General features: G+C 44.9%; 1 protein-coding gene across 1 annotated transcript; it reads left to right on the top strand.

The window, feature by feature from the left end:
* Positions 1 to 24: 24 nt before the first annotated feature.
* On the top strand, positions 25 to 21,455 carry LOC311135086 (protein FAM180A-like; the record flags this gene model as incomplete). The annotated part of the gene is made up of 3 exons (XM_084168955.1): positions 25 to 205; positions 20,942 to 21,015; positions 21,129 to 21,455. The coding sequence occupies exons 1-3, from the start codon at positions 127 to 129 to the stop codon at positions 21,453 to 21,455; spliced, it is 480 nt and encodes a 159-aa protein (XP_084025081.1). The 5' UTR covers positions 25 to 126.
* Between the last annotated feature and the right edge of the window lie 508 nt (positions 21,456 to 21,963).

Here is a 21,963-nt window from a genome sequence, read left to right as displayed (position 1 = left end):
GGGTGGTCTGAGGTTTTTCCCAGTGGAGTGACTGTGGTCCTTGATCGTGGTCCTGGACCTGTGGCTTTCTGTGCCTCTGTCCAGTCTGTCCCTGGCCACTGGATGCCAGGTTGATGCCAGGTCACCATGATGCCCTGGAAGATGGTCATTGTTGTACTATTCTACTGCAATATCAACACATGTGTCACTTATCGGCGTAACAAAGGTAAGAATAGCCCATATTAGTGTGATCAATTAGAAATGTTATAGAGTTTACAGTATGTATATATGCAAAGAATATTCTTAATGTTGCTGTGTAATTATAACCTGTGCATATGCCATTTTAAAGGGTACATTTTTCTGCAGTGTAGCTGTCCATAAACATAATTGTTAGGAATGCACCTCATTCCCAGATGCAACATTAAAATCAACAGTAATTCTGCCAAAGAGTCACCAAAATCATCTAAAAATTAATGGCATTGCTGAGAATCAGCTCATTGTGGATTGGAATATGTATCCAGTAATGGAAAGATATATTGAATGCTCTTATTCCAGAGAAAGGACAGATTAATAGATCATTCTGTTATGATAGTCACAAAGTCCAATATCATTCCTGGTATCATATGTTAAGCTAAAGTCATTTTGCATATGCTTCTCTCTTGGCCTCAGCATCCGGAAGACTAACACAGAATATAGACTTACCCTATCCCATCCTCATCTCACAGAAAACAATCAATAGTTTGCCTAGTCACACATTTAATTCTGTCCTGCTGTCCTTTGTCTGTCCAGCTGTAAGCTCTGATTTAGCAAAGTTATTTTTCTGCTCCATTAGAACTGAAAAGGGAGATATTAAGATCTTCATTTCTTTTTCTATTGCTGTTGAAGAATTGAATAGACTAAAGCTAGGAAATTAGAGAATTTTTTTTCTTTGGGGTGACGTAAGGGGGGGTAGAAGGATTACTTTATCCTATCCCAGGTATTCCTTAAAGAGGTGGTACGTCAGACTGTACTAGCTGCACTGTACTGTACTAACTGTGTTTTTACTCTGTTTTGAACAGGATTTACGTACATCTAGCTTATTTTACATCCCCCAGTATGAGCGTAATTAGGGAATTACAGTAAGAAGTGAGACAGACACTTCATTGTCATTACGTCTCAGTGTAATCACAACAGTATGCGTTAACATTACTGATTAGTCTGTACACAGATCCAGCAGCAGCATCTACCAGTACAGCTGTAACATGCTGCACACAGCACAACAACCTGCAAGCTGTGTGGTGGGGAGTGTACTGGGGATATTTTGGGAGGATCTCAGATCTTCTGTGTTTGTTTAGGGTTAAAGGAGGAGTGACATTGAAATCATTATTTTCTCTCCAGCTGTTTTGATCCGTCTGAAATTCAAGTGCCCTACAGATGGATCTTAATCATGCTGAGCAACTGTAGCGGTGCTTCACTTGGTTGGTTCACTCTGGGGCTTTCATCAGGGATAATTCATCTTTACAGTATCTCTAGTTATCATCACATATTGTTCGCTGCATGCTTACTTTGACTTCTTACTGTATTAAAGTATGTATGTCCTAGAGTTTAAATGTAATGCTTTGGATAAATGATTTGACATCAGAAAACCCCAGGTAATTTCTAAGAAATAGAATGGATAGCTCTTTTGTACCGTATGTACACTCTTGGAAAAAAGGGTTCTAAAAGAGTTCTGCAGCTGTCCCCATAGGATAACCTATTTTGGTCTCCAGGTAGAACCCTTTTTGGTTCCAGCTAGAACTCTTTTGGGTTCCATGTAGAACCCTCTGTGGAAAGGGTTCTACCTAGAACCAAAATGGGTTCTTAAAATGGTTGACCTATGGGGACAGCATAAGAACCCTTTTTGGTTTCTAGATAGCACCTTTCTTTCTAAGAGTGTACCGGTGTAGCAGCCAAGAACTCACATTTCTGGTCCTCCAGAACAGTTGGGTCCCATGTTCTAGCACAATTAAACTATGGTCCTTGACGACTTGTATGTTTAAAGTTCCATATCGGTTTATGTGTCGGCTACTGGGCTCAATGTGTGTATTAACTATCCGCATCTGTTTCTGATATGAAAACATTGGAAGGGCTCCAAATATGAACTTCAGCAAGAAACTGATAGGCCCCTAATGTCACGCCCTGGCTCTGGGGACTATTAAATGTTGAGCCAGGGTGTGGATTTTCTATTGTTTAGTTTTCTAGGTTTGTGTTCTAGTTCGTGTATATCTATGTTGGCCAGGGTGGTTCCCAATCAGAGGCAGCTGTAGCTTGTTGTCTCTGATTGGGGACCATACTTAGGCAGCCTGTTTGGCACTGTTATTTTGTGGGATCTTGATCTTGAAGGTTTGTGTTATTTAACCTAGGACTTCACGTATCGTTTGTTGTTTTGTTTGTGAGTGTACGAAATAAAAGTATGTACGCCTATCACGCTGCGCCTTGGTCCGCTTTTCATAACGATCGTGACACCTAAAGAATGAAAAACACACTACCAAAAAGTTTTCAAAGCTGTCTTGAATCTGGCTAAACTAGGTATTTTGTAGTTTTTTTTTCGGTTATTCTAGATATTATGTGCTGTGTTGTGGCAACTGGATCATACGGGAAAACATATTCTTAGAATGAGAGGATTGAGGCTCAATCAGTACATTGACAGCTCAGGAGTATTGTCTTTCTAGCTTTTCTTGGATTACATTTGTTGATATTTGTTTCTCTTGGCTTTACTATAATTTTTGTATGGGTGGAGTGTCTAGAACATTGTTTGACATGCTCTGGTATATCTGATGAAATCATATCAACTTTGTGTTTGCTATTACACAAATCTTGAAGTCATGGTAATCTCAATTACCTCAATGGAAAAGTAGTGATCAAATAGCAAGCTCCCTGTGAATTGTTTGATTTCATCATGGCATCAAAAAATCGTATTAGCTGAATGTACCAAAATAAAGGCAAACAAAAACCTTATCTCCATGTAGAACGTTTGACTATTTTGGGGTGTGAATAAAAATATATGGAAAGTTTTGCCCATGATGGACAACATATCTCTGCTAGTACACTCTTAGAAAAAAAGGTTTCCGAAAGGGTTCTTCAGCTGTCCCAATAGGAGCAACCTTTTTGGTTCCAGGTAGAAGTAGAACCCTTTTGGGTTCCATGTAGAACCCTCTGTAGAAAGGGTTCTATATGGAACCCAAAAGGGTTCTACCTGCAACCAAAAAGGGTTCTTCAAAGGGGTCTCCTATGGGGATAGCCGAAGAACCCTGTAAGGTTCTAAATAGCACCTTTTTTTTCTAAGAGTGTATGCTGAACCCTTTGTTTGTGTAGGTGTCTGCTGCATGGCTCCTGTCTCTATGGTCCTAGGACCCGTCTCTGTTTCCAGCTGGCTTTGCTATGACGCACTCCTCTGCTCCCTTCGCTTCCTGATGATTTTCTTCTAAACTTATCAGCCCTTCTTAACCAAGTACTATTTCAGGGCCTGGATTGACTGTAAACACCAAAGGAGGCAGTGGAGAGAATATTCCAAAGTTTCATTACTGGTATGTGCACTTGGGAATGTGCTCGTGTTCAATAATGGATTTCCTCATTAGAGTTTGTTTTTCGAAGAACATCTGAATAAGATTTGCTTCTCAATGCACACTGAGTGTACAAACTTAAGAACAACTTCTTAATATTGAGGGGTTTTTTGGGGCCGATGTTGACTCCAATGCTTCCCACAGTTGTATCAAGTTGGCTGGATGTCCTTTGGGTGGTGAACCATTCTTGAAACTGTTGAGCATGAAAAACCCAGCAGAGTTGCAGTTCTTGATACAAACCAGTGCGCCTGGCACCTACTACCATACCCCGTTCAAAGGCACTTAAATGTTTTGTCTTGGAACAGATACATAATCCACATCTCAATTGTGTCAAGGCTTAAAAAAATATCCTTCTTTAGCCTGTCTCCTCCACTTTATCTACACTGATTGAAGTGGATTTAACAACATAAGGGATCATAGCTTTAACCTGGATTCACCTAGTAAGTCTATATCATGGAAAGAGCAAGTGTCCTTAATGTTTTGTACAGTCAGTGTAAGTGCCCAATGTTTGATTCAAGTTTGTGGGACAGTTCACCACTACAAATGTAAAATATCATGCAGTCACAGAATGAAAACAACCTATTTGTACCACCACCATCTTAGAAGAAAATAATATATTTTGTATTGATCATATGTGTTTTGATTGCAAAGTTAAGAACGTTTTGCACGTCTACAGCACCTCTGTCTGACATTTGAATGGCGCTACAGTGGATAGCTGCCGTTTTACGGGCTCCTGACCAAGTCTGCTATTTAGTGTTTTTTTGCGCTGATCTTAAAAATGTTTGTACAGAATGTCTCCGCCATCGTTTCCTATGCCCGAAAAGAGCTTCTGGACATCAGAACAGTGATCACTAACCTCGATTTGGATGAAGATCTTTACTTCAACAAGTCGACGGCACAGGACATACCGCTCACCCCGGACCAGGCCCTAATCCCAGAGACTGGGAAAAGGAAAAGACGGCAAAAGGGAGGCCGACATGCGGGCACCCTGACGAAACTACGTTGGCAAATAAATAATCCACCTATACCCTCCGTATTATTGGCAAATGTACAATCACTGAAAAATAATATACATCTAGCTGGTTTTTCTATAAATCGGCAAGACCGTACAGCAGCATCGAGTAAGGTCAGGGGGGAGCGGTGTGTCTCTTTGTTAACAACAGCTGGTGAGCGATATCTAATATTAAGGAAGTCTCAAGGTTCTTCTCGCCTGAGTTAGAGTACCTCATGATAAGCTGAAGATAAGCTGTAGACCATACTATTTACCAAGAGAGTTTTCATCTCTATTTTTCGTAGCTGTCTATTTACCACCACAAACCGATGCTGGCACTAAGACCGCACTCAACAAGCTGTATAGGGCCATAAGCAAACAAGAAAATGCTCATCCAGAGGCGGCGCTCCTAGTGGCCAGTGATTTTAATATATTTATTATTTTTTGTACATTTAGCAGACGCTCTTATCCAGAGTGACTTACAGGAGCAATTAGGGTTAAGTGCCTTGCTCAAGGGCACATTGACAGATTTTCACCTAGCCGGCTTGGGAATTCTAACCAGCAACCTTTCGGTTACTTGTTCAACGCTCCTAACCACTAGGCTACCTAATGCAGGGAAACTGAAATCCGTTTTAACTCATTTCTACCAGCATGTCACCTGTGCTACTAGAGGAGACAAAACTCTAGATCACCTTTACTCCATACACAGAAACGCATACAAAGCTCTCCCTCTCCCTCCATTTGGCAAATCTGCTCGTCACTGTATTCTCCTGATTCTTGCTTGCAAGCAAAAATTCAAACAAGAAGTACCAATGAAAGCTCAATACGGATGTGGTCCGATGAAGCGGATGCTAAGCTACAGGACTGTTTCGCTAGCACAAACTGGAATGTGTTCCGGGATTCATCCGACGGCATTGAGGACTTTACCACATCAGTTACCGGCTTCATTAATAAGTGCATCGATGACGTCATCGCCACAGTGACTGTACGTACATATTCCAACCAGAAGCCATAGATTACAGGCAACATCCGCACTGAACTAAAGAGCTGCCGCTTTCAAGGAGCGGGACACTAATCCGGACTCTAACAAGAAATCCCGCTACGACCTCCAACAAGCCATCAAACAGGCAAAGCATCAATACAGGACTAAGATCGAATCCTACTACGCCGGCTCTGATGCTCGTGGCTGGACTTGCAAACTATCATGGATTACAAAGGGAAACCCAGCTACGAGCTGCCCAGTGGCACGAGCCTACCAGACGAGCTAAATGCCTTCTATGCTCGCTTCGAGGCAAGCAACACTGAACCATGCATGAGAGCAGCAGCTGTTCTGGACAACTGTGTGATCACGCTCTCCACAGCCGATGTGAGTAAGACCTTTAAACAGATTAACATTCACAAGGCCGCAGGGCCAGACGGATTATCAGGATGCATACTCTGAGTATGCGCTGACCAGCTGGCAAGTGTCTTCACTGACATTTTCAACCTCTCCCTGACCCAGTCCATAATGTCAAGCAGACCACCATAGTCCCTGTGCCCAAGAACACCAAGGTAACCTGTCTAAATGACTATCGCCCTGTAGCACTCACATCTGTAGCCATGAAATGCTTTGAAAGGCTGGTCATGGCTCACATCAACACCATCATCCCAGACACCCTGGACCCACTCCAATTCGCATACCACCCCAACAGATCCACAGATGACACAATCTCTTTTGCACTCCACTCTGCCCTCTCCCACCTGGACAAGAGGAACACCAATGTGAGAATGCTGTTCATTGACTACAGCTCAGCGTTCAACACCATAGTGCCCTCCAGGCTCATCACTAAGCTAAGGACCCTGGGACTGAACACCTCCCTCTGCAACTGGATCCTGGACTTCCTGACGGCCGCCCACAGAGGGTAGGCAACAAAGCATCCACCACGCTGAAACTCAACACAGGGGCTCCTCAGGTGTGCATGCTTAGGCCCTTCCTGTACTCCCTATTCACCCACGACTGCATGGCCGTGCACGACTCCTCAACACCATCATTAAGTTTGCTGACGACAGTAGTAGGCCTGATCACCAACGACGATGAGTCAGCCTATGGGGAGGAGGTCAGAGACCTGGCATTGTGGTGCCAGGACAATAACCTCTCCTTCAATGTCAGCAAGACAAATAAGCTGATCGTGAACCCATCGACGGGGCTGTAGTGGAGCGGGTCGAGATATATATGTTCCTCGGTGTCCACATCACTAAGGATCTATCATGGTCAACACACACCAACAGGGTGTCATCAAGGCAAAGGGTGGCTACTTATATTTAAAATATAAAATATATTTTGATTTGTTTAACACTTTTTTGGTTACTACATGATTCCATATGTGTTATTTCATAGTTTTGATGTCTTCACTATTATTCTACAATGTAGAAAATAGTAAAAATAAAGAAAAACACTGGAATGAGTAGCATATCTGTCAGTAATGCTGTAGGTGGGTGTAGTGGTGGAATCAAGCGCAGGACACCGAAGTATAGTCCAAAAGACTTTAGTGTAATCTCCAACAAGGAAAATAGAACAAACTTGCCCGAAGGCGAAACTACGCACGTAGGCGACAAAACAAAAGGCGCACTACTCAGGTGCGTAAAACGCTCCAACACAGTGGAGTAAAGCTCAACCGAGCGAATAAGTAAATCCTACCAGCAAACACACGACAGAAATAAATCAATCACACACAACCCAAGACAAACACAACGAGAAACTTATAGGACACTAATTACACTAAACGATAACAGGTGTCACGACAAACAGACAAAAGCAAACGAACATAGAAACATGCAACGGTGGCAGCTAGTATTCCGGAGACAACGAACGCCGAAGCCTGCCCGAGCAAGGAAGAGAGGCAGCCTCGGCCGAAACCGTGACAGTACCCCCCCTTGACGCGCGGCTCCAGACGTGCGCCGACTCCGGCCTCGGGGACGACCAGGAGGACGCGGAGCAGGGTGCGTCGGGTGCCCACGATGGAATTCCGTCAGGAGAGACGGGTCCAAAATGTCTCTCCTCGGCACCCAGCACCGTTCCTCCGGACCGTACCCCTCCCACTCCACTAGATATTGGAGACCCCCCATCCGACGTCTCGAATCCAAGATGGACCTCACGGAGTACGCCGGTGCCCCCTCGATGTCCAATGGGGGCGGAGGAGTCTCCCTGATCTCACTTTCTTGGAGTGGGCCAGCTATCACCGGCCTGAGAAGAGACACATGGAACGAGGGGTTAATACTTTTATATTCGACAGGTAGTTGTAATTTGTAACACACCTCGTTCAACCTTCTCAGGACTTTAAATGGCCCTACAAACCGCCGACCCAGTTTCCGACAGGGCAGGCGGAGGGGCAGGTTTCTGGTAGAGAGCCAGACTCGATCACCAGGTGCGTACACCGGTCCCTCACTGCGGTGGAGATCGGCGCTCGCCTTATGACGACGGAGGGCCCGCTGCAGGTGGACGTGTGCAGCGTTCCACGTCTCCTCCGAGCGCCGCGCCCACTCATCCACCGCAGGAGCCTCGATCTGGCTCTGCTGCCAAGGTGCCAGAACCGGCTGGTAACCCAACACACATTGAAAAGGGGTTAGGTTAGTGGAGGAATGGCGTAGGGAATTCTGGGCCATCTCGGCCCAGGGAACGTACCTTGCCCACTCCTCCGGCCGGTCCTGGCAGTATGTTCTAAGAAACCTACCCACATCCTGGTTCACGCGTTCCACCTGCCCATTACTCTCCGGGTGGTAACCCGAGGTGAGGCTCACCGAGACCCCCAACCGCTCCATAAAGGCTCTCCAGACCCTGGAGGTAAATTGGGGACCTCGATCAGACACAATATCCTCGGGTACCCCGTAGTGCCGGAACACATGGGTGAATAGTGCTTCGGCAGTTTGCAGGGCAGTAGGAAGGCCCGGCATGGGGAGCAAACGACAGGCCTTAGAAAACCGGTCCACAACGACCAGTATAGTGGTATTCCCCTGTGAAGGAGGAAGGTCAGTAAGGAAATCCACCGAGAGGTGAGACCATGGTCGTTGTGGAACGGGCAGGGGTAGTAACTTACCCCTAGGCAGATGTCTAGGCGCCTTACACTGGGCGCACACCGAGCAGGAGGAAACATAAACCCTCACATCCCTCGCCAACGTGGGCCACCAGTACTTGGCACTAAGACAGTGCACTGTCCGGCCGATACCAGGGTGTCCAGAGGAGGGTGACGTGTGAGCCCAATAGATCAATCGATCCCGAACCTCGAGCGGAACGTACTTCCGACCCTCCGGGCATTGCGGTGGACTAGGGTCGGTGCGTAACGCCCGCTCGAGTTCAGCATCGACCTCCCACACTACCGGTGCCACCAGACACGACTCCGGCAGTATGGGAGTGGGCTCCACGGACCTCTCCTCCGTGTCATACCGCCGAGACAGTGCATCTGCCTTACCGTTCTGTGACCCAGTTATGTACGTGATCTTAAATGTAAACCGGGTCAAAAACATATTCCATCTTGCCTGGCGAGGGTTCAGCCTCCTCGCTGCCCGGATGTACTCCAGGTTACGGTGGTCCGTCAAAATGAGGAAAGGGTGTTGAGCCCCCTCAAGCCAGTGCCTCCACACCTTTAGGGCCCATACCACGGCTAACAGCTCCCTGTCCCCTACGTCATAGTTTCGCTCCGCCGGACTGAGCTTCTTGGAATAAAAAGCACAGGGGCGGAGTTTAGGTGGCGCGCCTGACCGTTGTGAAAGCACGGCTCCTATACCGGCCTCTGACGCGTCCACCTCTACCTGAAATGGCAAAGAGGGATCCGGATGCGCCAGCACCGGGGCCGAGGTAAACAGGTCCTTCAGCCTCCCAAACGCCCTGTCCGCCTCGGCAGACCACTGCAGACGCACCGGACCCCCCTTCAAAAGAGACGTGATGGGAGCTGCCACCTGTCCAAAACCCCGGATAAACCTCCGGTAGTAATTCGCAAACCCCAAAAACGGCTGCACCTCCTTCACAGTGGTTGGTGTTTGCCAATTACGCACGGCTGACACCCGGTCTACCTCCATCTTCACCCCTGACGCAGACAACTGATACCCCAAAAAGGGACCGACTCCTGGAAAAACAGACACTTCTCTGCCTTAACATACAGGTCGTGCTCCACCAGCCTCCGCAACACTCTGCGCACCAGGGCCACATGCTCGACTCGGGTAGGCGAGTACACGAGAATGTCATCTATGTACACAACCACCCCCTGCCCCTGCATGTCCCTGAAGATCTCATCCACGAATGATTGGAAAACTGACGGAGCGTTCATCAACCCATATGGCATGACAAGATACTCGTAATGGCCCGAGGTGGTACTAAAGGCTGTCTTCCATTCATCGCCCTCCCTGATGCGCACCAAGTTGTACGCGCTCCTGAGATCTAATTTAGTGAAGAAACGCACCCCATGCAATGACTCAGTCATGGTCGCAATCAGCGGGAGTGGATAACTGTACTTCACTGTGATCTGATTGAGACCACGGTAATCGATGCACGGGCGTAACCCACCATCCTTTTTCTTCACAAAAAAGAAACTCGAGGACGCAGGGGAAGTGGAAGGCCGTATGTATCCTTGTCTCAGAGATTCGTCTATGTAAGTCTCCATCGCTTTCTTCTCTTCCTGAGACAGAGGATACACATGGCTCCGTGGGAGCGCAGCTCCTGCCTGGAGGTCTATCGCACAATCTCCCTGCCTATGGGGCGGCAACCGCGTCGCCCTCGACTTACTAAACGCAATAGCCAAATCCCCATACTCAGGGGGAACGTGCAATGCGGGCACCTGGTTTGGACTCTCCACCGAGGTAGCCCCTACGGAAACGCCTAAACATCGACCCACACACTGGGCAGACCACTCCATCAGAGCCCTCTCCTGCCACGAAATAGATGGGTTATGGGTACTCAACCAGGGCATGCCCAGCACCACCGGATACGCAGGCGAGTCGATCAGAAATAGCTGAATCATCTCCTGATGACCCCCCTGCGCACACATCCTAAGTGGCGCAGTGACCTCCCTGATCAAGCCCGCACCCAACGGACGGCTATCTAGGGCATGAACGGGGAAAGGGACTTCAACAGGGAGAAGGGGAATCCCTAAGGCTAAACAAAACTTCTTATCAACAAAATTCCCAGCCGCGCCTGAATCTACCAGCGCCTTATGCTGGGAATGAGGTGCTACCTGTGGAAAACGCACAGGTATACAGAAATGTGCAACAGAGAGCTCTGGGTGAGTGGGGCGCCTACTCACCTGGAAGGACTCCCCAGTGCGGGACCTGTCGTCCTCTCCCCTAGGAGGCCATCCCCAGCACCTAGCCGCGGTGTGTCCTCCCCGACCACAGTTGGTGCAGGAGATGGACCCCCTCGTAAGCCGACCCCTCCTCTCTCTAGCGCCAGCGCTCCCGAGCTCCATGGGGGACGGCTCGGAGGCGCTGGAGGGTGAAATGGACGGACCCCCCTCGGAACGTCCGCGGGTAGCTAGCAGGTTATCCAGCCTGATGGACATGTCGACCAACTGGTCGAACGAGAGGCTGGTGTCCCTACAGGCCAGCTCCCTACGGACGTCCTCGCATAGACTACATCTGTAGTGATCGATGAGAGCCCGCTCATTCCACCCTGCATCCGCCGCTAGAGTACGGAATTCTAAGGCGAACTCCTGGGCACTCCTCTTCCCCTGCCGGAGGAAGACCAGACGCTCCCCCGCCGCTTTCCCCTCCGGGGGATGGTCAAACACCGCCCTGAAGCGGCGGGAGAACTCGTCGTAGGTGATGGTGTTCGCGTCGATCCTCCTCCACTCTGCGTTGGCCCATTCCAACGCCTTCCCGGAAAGGCAGGAGATCAGGGCGGACACGCTCTCATGTCCCGAGGGCGCCGGGTGCACGGTGGCCAGGTAAAGCTCCACCTGGAGAAGGAATCCCTGACACCCGGCCGCAGTCCCATCGTAGGCCCTCGGGAGCGCGAGTCGAACTCCTCTGGGTTCCGGAGCGGGAATGGGCTGACTTGCCGATGGTGCTGGCAGAGAGGATGGCGGTGGAGGAGTCCCCCAGCCTCGGATGGTGGTGATCACCTCCTGCAGTGCGGACCCCATCTGCAGGATCTGGTCACTCTGTTCACGGACCCTGTCCTCCAGCGTCGCCTGGGCTGCTGCGGCTCCTGCTGATTCCATTCTGATGGTGTGTGATTTTGTCAGTAATGCTGTAGGTGGGTGTAGTGGTGGAATCAAGCGCAGGACACCAAAGTATAGTCCAAAAGACTTTAGTGTAATCTCCAACAAGGAAAATAGAACAAACTTGCCCGAAGGCGAAACTACGCACGTAGGCGACAAAACAAAAGGCGCACTACTCAGGTGCGTAAAACGCTCCAACACAGTGGAGTAAAGCTCAACCGAGCGAATAAGTAAATCCTACCAGCAAACACACGACAGAAATAAATCAATCACACACAACCCAAGACAAACACAACGAGAAACTTATAGGACACTAATTACACTAAACGATAACAGGTGTCACGACAAACAGACAAAAGCAAACGAACATAGAAACATGCAACGGTGGCAGCTAGTATTCCGGAGACAACGAACGCCGAAGCCTGCCCGAGCAAGGAAGAGAGGCAGCCTCGGCCGAAACCGTTACAATATCCCTCTTGAAGCAAGAGCTGCAGGGGTTATCAGCTCCAGATTTGACACACAAATACAACCAGCCCGGAGAAAACTTTGGCTTTGAGAGGAGGAGACCAGGTATTGTAGTGGGGTTATTCAACAGTATTAAGTGAAAACAGTGGGCCATGGACATTTAATGCTGTCTGCAGTGATCCTGCTCTCAATCCCTCTCTCTCTTTGTTCTCTGTATTTTTTCCCTCTGTCTTGTACTGTAGCAAGGCTTGATCAGCATAACCGGTTTGTGTCTTTACAATATTTGTGGACTTGCGGAAATATGAATAGCTTTGATGTCATGGAATAGGGATCATCAACTAGATTCAGCCGCGGGCCGATTTTTGCTTGAGCGGATGGTTGGGGGGCCGGAACATAATTACAAATAATTTGTAGACTGCAAATTGACCGGAAGAAGCCCAAACAGATATATTATTTGACTAAAACATAATCATTTCAAACCTTGCTTGCTTTTGTAAACGATCACGCCTCTCTATTATGAGTGGAAATACTTGGGAACATATTTCCCAAATTAAAATCACTTGTAGCTGATTTCCTGGGTTTTTTACAGTCCAACAATAAAAAAACTTTTTTTAATTTTTTTAATTTCACCTTTATTTAACCAGGTAAGCCAGTTGAGAACAAGTTCTAATTTACAACTGCGACCTGGCCAAGATAAAGCAAAGCAGTGCGATAAAAACAACAACAACACAGAGTTACATATGGAATAAACAAAAACAAAACGTACAGTCAATAACACAATAGAAAATCTATATACAGTGTGTGCAAATGTAGTAAGTTATGGAGGTAAGCCAATAAATAGGCCATAGTGCAAAATAATTACAATTTAGTATTAACACTGGAGATGATGTGCAAATAGAGATACTGGGGTGCAAATGAGCAAAATAAATAACAATGTAAATAACAATATGGGGATGAGGTAGTTGGGTGGGCTAATTACAGATGGGCTGTGTACAGGGGGGCTGAATAAAACCACCCCCGGCCCAAATTCGGCCCTTGGGCCGTCAGTTGGGAAAACCTGACATAGAATGATTTACAATCCTGTATTTGGGTTGAGATGAGAATCCGGATAGCAGATTTCAGTAGGTGGGGGTCCTTTTTCCATGTGAAACCAACTCAGAAGATGACTAGGTGAAATGTCCTTTGGGAAGTGTCCTGCTATGACCAGGTCACATGTTCTGGTTACTCTTAAAACCAGTGTCCAATGTTGCTCTGGTAAAATGGTCTGATGGTGATGTGGATATACTCGGAATATATATCCCAAATGAAATAAATGATTTCATTCCAATAAATTGTAATAGAAAGTTAGCAAAAATAGATAAGATCTTGCTACCATGGAAAGGTAAATACCTGTCAATTTGTGGCAAAATCACCCTGATCAACTCTTTAGTATTATCCCAGTTTACCTATTTGCTTATGGTCTTGCCTACGCCTAGCGAACAGTTTTTTCAATTATATTATTATCCATTTTATTTGGAACGGCAAGCCAGACAAAATTAAAAGGGCCTAGTTATATAACAAATATGAATTCGGAGGACAGAAATGATTAAATATTAAAGCATTAGACCTATCACTAAAAGCTTCAGTCATACAAAAGTTATACTTAAATCCGAACTGGTTCTCTAGCATATTAGTAAGATTGTCTCACCCAATGTTCAAGAATGGCCTTTTTCCCTTTATTCAGATTACAACCTCTCACTTTCAGTTGTTTGAAAAGGAAATAATCTCCCAAATATCACTATTTCTAAAACAAGCCATAGAAAGTTGGTTGCAATTTCAATGTAATCCTCCAGAAACTACAGAACAAATAATGCAACAAATATTGTGGTTAAACTAAAATATACTAATTAATAAAAAAACTTTTTTGGGGGACAAAATGTTAAAAAAAGGTATAATCTTCGTAAATGATATCATCGGTAGGACTGGTGGAGTTATGTCGCACATGCAGCTAACAAAAACTTATGGAAATGTCTGCTCTACCCAAAATTACAACCAAATAATTGCAGCATTACCGCAAAAATGGAAGAGGAAAGTGGAAGGGGGAAAAAGTAAGGAACTTGTCTGTCGGCCTTGCATTAGAGAACATAATTGGTTAAAGAAAACTGTGAAAAATAAAAAAGTATACCAGTTTCATTTAAGGACCAAAGGATTGACAGCCGTCCCATATAGATTGCAAAATAGTTGGGAAGAGATTTTTGACGTACCGATCTTATGGCATAGTGTTTATGAACTGATACGCAAAACGACGCCGGATTCAAAACTTCGAATCTTTCAATTTACATTAGTATAGAAAATTCTTGCTACCAATATAATGTTATTTATATGGGGGATACAATCTTCCCAGCTCTGCAGATTTTGCTGCGAAGAGCCAGAATCATTAGATCATTTGTTTTGGTACTGTCCATTTGTAGCTTGTTTTTGGACACAGGTCCAGGAATGGCTAAAGGATTGCAATATTTACCTGGAGCTAACCCTGCAGATAGCATTACTGGGTGATCTGAAAAGTCAGAGTCAATCGATCAATAATATAATAATACTTTTAGCAAAAATGTTTATTTTCAATTTACAATCTGTAGAAACAATGAGAATAGAAAGGTTCAGAAATGTTGTAAAACATCACAGTATAGTTGATAAATATATGGCAAATAGAAATCCAATATGGATGGTGTTAAGAGATAGATGGGTGGTGTTGAATGGAGTTGAAGGATCGGACTAATAACAACTAACAACAACTAATAACAACAAGATAACTAATAATGTAAGCATACTGTGTCCATAATAAGTATATAGGTTATAGGTTGAGAGCTTTTGTGAGAGAGCACAGTTAGAAAGATATGGCACACAGAAGCAAACCGGATGGACATCATGAAAATGATCAGAGGTTGAGGGTAGAGGAAGTTCAGGAGTAAAAGCAAACAAAATAGAATTATTGTAAAATTGACTGTCCATAAAATGTATATACAGTGGGGAAAAAAAGTATTTAGTCAGCCACCAATTGTGCAAGTTCTCCCACTTAAAAAGATGAGAGAGGCCTGTAATTTTCATCATAGGTACACGTCAACTATGACGACAAAATGAGAAAAAACTGAATCTGTAATAGGTAAGCAGCTTGGTTTGAAGAAATCAACTGTGGGAGCAATTATTAGGAAATGGAAGACATACAAGACCACTGATAATCTCCCTCGATCTGGGGCTCCACGCAAGATCTCACCCCGTGGGGTCAAAATGATCACAAGAACGGTGAGCAAAAATCCCAGAACCACACGGGGGGACCTAGTGAATGACCTGCAGAGAGCTGGGACCAAAGTAACAAAGCCTACCATCAGTAACACACTAAGCCCTATTACTAGCCTGTTCAACCTCTCTTTCGTAACGTCTGAGATCCCCAGAGATTGGAAAGCTGCCGCGTTCATCCCCCTCTTCAAAGGGGGTGACACTCTAGATCCAAACTGTTACAGACCCATATCCATCCTGCCCTGCCTTTCAAAAGTTTTTGAAAGCCAAGTCAACAAACAGATCACCGACCATTTCGAATCCCACCGTACCTTCTCCGCTATGCAATCCGGTTTCCGAGCTGGTCATGGGTGCACTTCAGCCACGCTCAAGGTCCTAAACGATATTATAACCGCGATCGATAATAGATAGTACTGTGCAGCCGTTTTCATTGACCTGGCCAAGGCTTTCGACTCTGTCAACCACCGCATTCTTATTGGCAGACTAAATAGCCTTGGTTTCTCAAATGACTGCCTCGCCTGGTTCACCAACTACTTCTCAGATAGAGTTCAATGTGTCAAATCGGAGGGCCTGTTGTCTGGACCTATGGCTGTCTCAATGGGGGTGCCACAGGGTTCAATTCTTGGGCCGACTCTTTTCTCTGTGTATATCAATGACGTCGCTCTTGCTGCTGGTGACTCTCAGATCCACCTCTACGCAGACGACACCATTTTGTATACATCTGGCCCTTCATTGGACACTGTGTTAACAAACCTCCAAACGAGCTTCAATTCCATACAACACTCCTTCAGTAGCCTCCAACTGCTCTTAAACACTAGTAAAACTAAATGCATGCTCTTCAACCGAACGCTGCTTGCACCCGCCCACCCGACTAGAATCACTACTCTCGACGGGTCTGACCTAGAGTATGTGGACAACTACAAATATCTAGGTGTCTGGTTAGACTGTAAATTCTCCTTCCAGACTCACATTAAGAATATCCAATCCAAAGTTAAATCTAGAATCGGTTTCCTATTTCGCAACAAAGCCTCCTTCACTCATGCTGCCAAACATGCCCTCGTAAAACTGACTATCCTACCGATCCTTGACTTCGGCGATGTCATTTACAAAATAGCCTCCAACACTCTACTCAGCAAAGTGGATGTAGTCTATCACAGTGCCATCCGTTTTGTCTCCAAAGCCCCATATAATACCCACCACTGTGACCTGTACGCTCTTATTGGCTGGTCCTCACTACATATTCGTCGCCAAACCCACTGGCTCCAGGCCATCTATAAATCACTGCTAGGCAAATCCCCGCCTTATCTTAGCTCATTGGTCACCATAGCAACACCCACCCGTAGTCTGCGCTCCAGCGGGTATATCTCACTGGTCATCCCCAAAGCCAACACCTCCTTTGGCCGCAATTCCTTCCAGTTCTCTGCTGCCAATGACTGGAACAAATTGCAAAAATCTCTGAAGCTGGAGACACTTATCTCCATCACTAACTTTAAGCATCAGTTGTCAGAGCACCTTACCGATCACTGCACCTGTACACAGCCCATCTGAAATTAGCCCGCCCAACTACCTCATCCCTATATTGTTATTTATTTTGCTAATTTGTACCCCAGTATCTCTATTTGCACATCATCTCTTGCACATCTATCATTCCAGTGTTAATACTAATTGTAATTATTTTGCACTATAGTCTATTTTATTGCCTTACCTCCATAACTTGCTAAATTTGCACACACTGTATATATATGTATTTCTGTTGTATTTTTGACTTTGTTTTGTTTTACCCCATATGTAACTCTGTGTTGTTGTTTTTATCGCACTGCTTTGCTTTATCTTGGCCAGGTCGCAGTTGTAAATGAGAACTTGTTCTCAACTGGTTTACCTGGTTAAATAAAGGTGAAATAAAAAAATAAAATAAAAAAGCCGCCAGGGACTCAAATCCTGCAGTGCCAGACGTGTCCCCCCTGCTTAAGCCAGTACATGTCCAGGCCCGTCTGAAGTTTGCTAGAGTGCATTTGGATGATCCATAAGAGGATTGGGAGAATGTCATATGGTCAGATGAAACCAAAATAGAACTTTTTGGTAAAAACTCAACTCGTCGTGTTTGGAGGAAAAATAATGCTGAGTTGCATCCAAAGAACACCATACCTACTGTGAAGCATGGGGGTGGAAACATCATGCTTTGGGGCTGTTTTTCTGCAAAGGGACCAGGACGACTAATCTGTGTAAAGGAAAGAATGAATGGGGTCATGTATCGTGAGATTTTGAGTGAAAACCTCCTTCCATCAGCAAGGGCATTGAAGATTAAACGTGGCTGGGTCTTTCAGCATGACAATGATCCCAAACACACCGCCCGGGCAACGAAGGAGTGGCTTCGTAAGAAGCATTTCAAGGTCCTGGAGTGGCCTAGCCAGTCTCCAGATCTCAACCCCACAGAAAATCTTTGGAGGGAGTTGAAAGTCCGTGTTGCCCAGCGACCGCCCCAAAACATCACTGCTCTAGAGGAGATCTGCATGGAGGAATGGGCCAAAATACCAACAACAGTGTGTGAAAACCTTGTGAAGACTTACAGAAAACGTTTGACCTGTGTCATTGCCAACAAAGGGTATATAACAAAGTATTGAGAAACTTTTGTTATTGACCAAATACTTATTTTCGACCATAATTTGCAAATAAATTCATTAAAAATCCTACAATGTGATTTTCTGGATTTTTTTTTCTCATTTTGTCTGTCATAGTTGACGTGTACCTATGATGAATATTACAGGCCTCTCTCATCTTTTTAAGTGGGAGAACTTGCACAATTGGTGGCTGACTAAATACTTTTTTCCCCCACTGTAGTATGTATAAGCTGGAAGAAGAGGCCTAAGCATTGTTGTTCAATAGTTTACTCCAATTAGGGAAGGGGTGGTGGGGATGGAAAGTAATAAAGGGAAATATATATTTTTAAAGGATATGTATGTGTATATGTGTATGTATATATATATATATATATATATATATATATATATGTATATACAGTTGAAGTCGGATGTTTACATACACCTTAGCCAAATGCATTTAAACTCAGTTTTTCACAATTCCTGACATTTAATCCAATTAGTATTTGGTAGCATTGCCTTTAAATTGTTTAACTTGGGTCAAACGTTTCGGGTAGCCTTCCACAAGCTTCCCACAATACGTTGGGTGAATTTTGGCCCATTCCTCCTGACAGAGCTGGTGTAACTGACTCAGGTTTGTAGGCCTCCTTGCTCACACACGCTTTTTCAGTTCTGCCCACACATTTTCTATAGGTTTGAGGTCAGGGCTTTGTGATGGCCACTCCAATACCTTGACTTTGTTGTCCTTAAGCCATTTTGCCACAACTTTGGAAGTATGCTTGGGGTCATTGTCCATTTGGAAGACCATTTGCGACCAAGCCTTAACTTCCTGACTGATGTCTTGAGATGTTGCTTCAATATATCCACATATTTTTCCTTCCTCATGATGCCATCTATTTTGTGAAGTGCACCAGTCCCTCCTGTAGCAAAGCACCCCCACAGCATGATGCTGCCACCCCCGTGCTTCACGGTTGGGATGGTGTTCTTCGGCTTGCAAGGGCCCCCTTTTTCCTCCAAACATAACGATGGTCATTATGGCCAAACAGTTATATTTTTGTTTCATCAGACCAGAGGACATTTCTCCAAAAAGTACGATCTTTGTCCCCATGTGCAGTTGCAAATCGTGGTCTGGCTTTTTTATGGCGGTTTTGGAGCAGTGGCTTCTTCCTTGCTGAGCGGCCTTTCAGGTTATGTCGATATAGGACTAGTTTTACTGTAGATACTTTTGTACCTGTTTCCTCCAGCATCTTCACAAGGTCGTTTGCTGTTGTTCTGGGATTGATTTGCACTTTTCGCACCAAAGTACGTTCATCTCTAGGAGACAGAACACGTCTCCTTCCTAAGCAGTATGACGGCTGCGTGGTCCCATGGTGTTTATATTTGCATACTATTGTTTGTACAGATGAACGTGGTACCTTCAGGCATTTGGAAATTGCTCCCAAGGATGAACCAGACTTGTGGAGGTCTACAATTTCTTTTCTGAGGTCTTGGCTGATTTCTTTTGATTTTCCCATGATGTCAAGCAAAGAGGCACTGAGTTTGAAGGTAGGCCTTGAAATACATCCACAGGTACACCTCCAATTGACTCAAATGATGTCAATTTGTCACGATCGTCTAGTGAGGGAGACCAAGGCGCAGCGTTGCGGGTGAACATATTGATATTTATTTACTAGATCACACGATCAAAACAAAGAACGAAACGTGAAGTCCTTCGATACACAACCAAAAGGAACAAGAAACCACAAAACACAAAGTGCAAGACAAACAGTTAAATATGGCTCCCAATCAGAGACACCCAGCTGACACTCGTTGCCTCTGATTGGGAGTCACTCAGACCAACATAGAAAATTAAACATAGACTTACACACCCTGGCTCAACATAACATAGTCCCCAGAGCCAGGGCATGACACAATTAGCCTATCAGAAGCTTCTAAAGCCATGACATCATTTTCTGGAATTTTCCAAGCTGTTCAAAGGCACAGTCAACTTAGTGTATGTAAACTTCTGACCCACTGGAATTGTGATACAGTGAATTATAAGTGAAATAATCTGTCTGTAAACAATTGTTGGAAAAATTACTTGTGTCATGCACAAAGTAGATGTCCTAACCGACTTGCCAAAACTATAGTTTGTTAACAAGAAATTTGTGGATTGGTTGAAAAACAAGGTTTTAATGACTCCAACCTTAGTAAACTTATATATATATATATATATATATATATATTTGCGAGAAGAAAAAAACATATGGGGGATTGGAAGTGATGCAGACAATTACATTGATGGAAGTTACAATCTATCTGCAATATTAAAGCTGATCTACCCTCTAAATTTTTTTTTAAATTAAACTGAGCTCTGTCTACTTATGAAAAGCAGACTCATCTCTAAGTCAGTCGGTAAGTCAGTCTCTCCACCTCTCTCGCTCTCTCTCTCTCTCTCTCTCTCTCTCCCTCTCTCTCTCTCTCTCTCTCTCTCTCAGCCTGTAGCCCATGTGCCTCTCTGCTTTGAATTCTCCGCCTTTGAAGTCTGAGGTCATGTCTAACAGCCTTCTCAAACTGAACAGTGTGGTGCTCTGTAGTCCTCACATGGCTGTGAACATTATGGCTGTAAAGTCTACTCTGTTATATACAGTTTCTGTCAAGGCATGCAAGTTATACTGTATGTTAGCCTTGTGTAGGGAATTAATCTTAATATGCAATAAATCTGGTTCAAGCCACATGGTCCGCAGCACATCAGATGATGAAACCCTTGGCAAGAGTTAAAGAGAGAGTAGTAGGTTGGAAAACATTATATATATTTCTCTCTCTCTCTCTCTCTCTCTCTCTCTCTCTCTCTCTCTCTCTCTCTCTCTCTCTCTCTTCCTCTCTCAGTGAAGAGAGGGATGGCATCAATGGTGAAGCCCACCTTTCAGAACTCCATAGAGGATGTCAATTTACTATATGAGGTGAGACATTTTCCTTGGATGACTACAGTAGCAAATATTGTATGAATCCTCTGCGTCAATAACCAAAAACATGGGTTTGTAATGAGTCTACTGTTTTTGGCTGTGCTGTGCAGATCCTGCTGGCTGGCCTGCAGTTTGGAGACGAGCGCACTCTGTTCTCCGTGCAAGACGAGGAGTTGGCCTCCCTACGGAAGACCAGAAAGCTGGAAGTCATCTGCGAGGACATCCTGCCCAAAACACTCTCTGACATTCGTCGCCTGACATCTGACCTTTCCAATCACATGGGCCGCCTGCGCCTGGAGGACTTTGAGCGCACTGTGCTGACCATGGTGTACACAGCCCAGCGGCTGGCCAACGCTACCACAGACCAGCAGAGAGACTTGTGGGCAGAGTCCTTTGTCAGCTTGTACAGAGCTATCAAGCTGGACCTGATAGGCTGAGAACGACCACACAGCTAAATGATATCGCTATGTTGGGGATTTATACTATACTGATACATGTCATTGCCTTTATTTCCAGGTCTCTATTGGAGAAGGAATTTATCTCATTTTCTATTAATCATTATAGGTACAGTGTTTCAGCATGATTTTCTTGGCAACCCCTGAGTACTATCGTATCACACGGACTCAAAATTACAGTTTCTGAGATATACTTTAATCATATTGCTGTTTTTTACAATACATTTCTTTGATTTATTTAAAACGTTTTTAAAGGTTTATTACTAGTGTTACCCTGAACCAACTTGGAAATGCGGAGAAATCAGTATGTTTACATTAATTTTAAAAAATCTAGATATTTCTTTAAAAAGCACCAATTTTAGTAAAATTCGTATACAGTTCTTATACATTGTGTTATCATTAAATACAAGTTCCACCGATTTTTGTATTTTTATTAACAATGTACAACATTTCCAAGCTTTGAAAGAATGTTTCACAGCAAAAAATCAGC

This window comes from Coregonus lavaretus (genome assembly GCF_964263955.1).
Source record: "Coregonus lavaretus genome assembly, chromosome: 9".
NCBI classification, from domain to species: Eukaryota; Metazoa; Chordata; class Actinopteri; order Salmoniformes; family Salmonidae; genus Coregonus; species Coregonus lavaretus.
The sequence above is the reverse complement of the archived record's forward strand: the minus strand, read 5'-3'. Positions and strand labels throughout refer to the sequence as shown.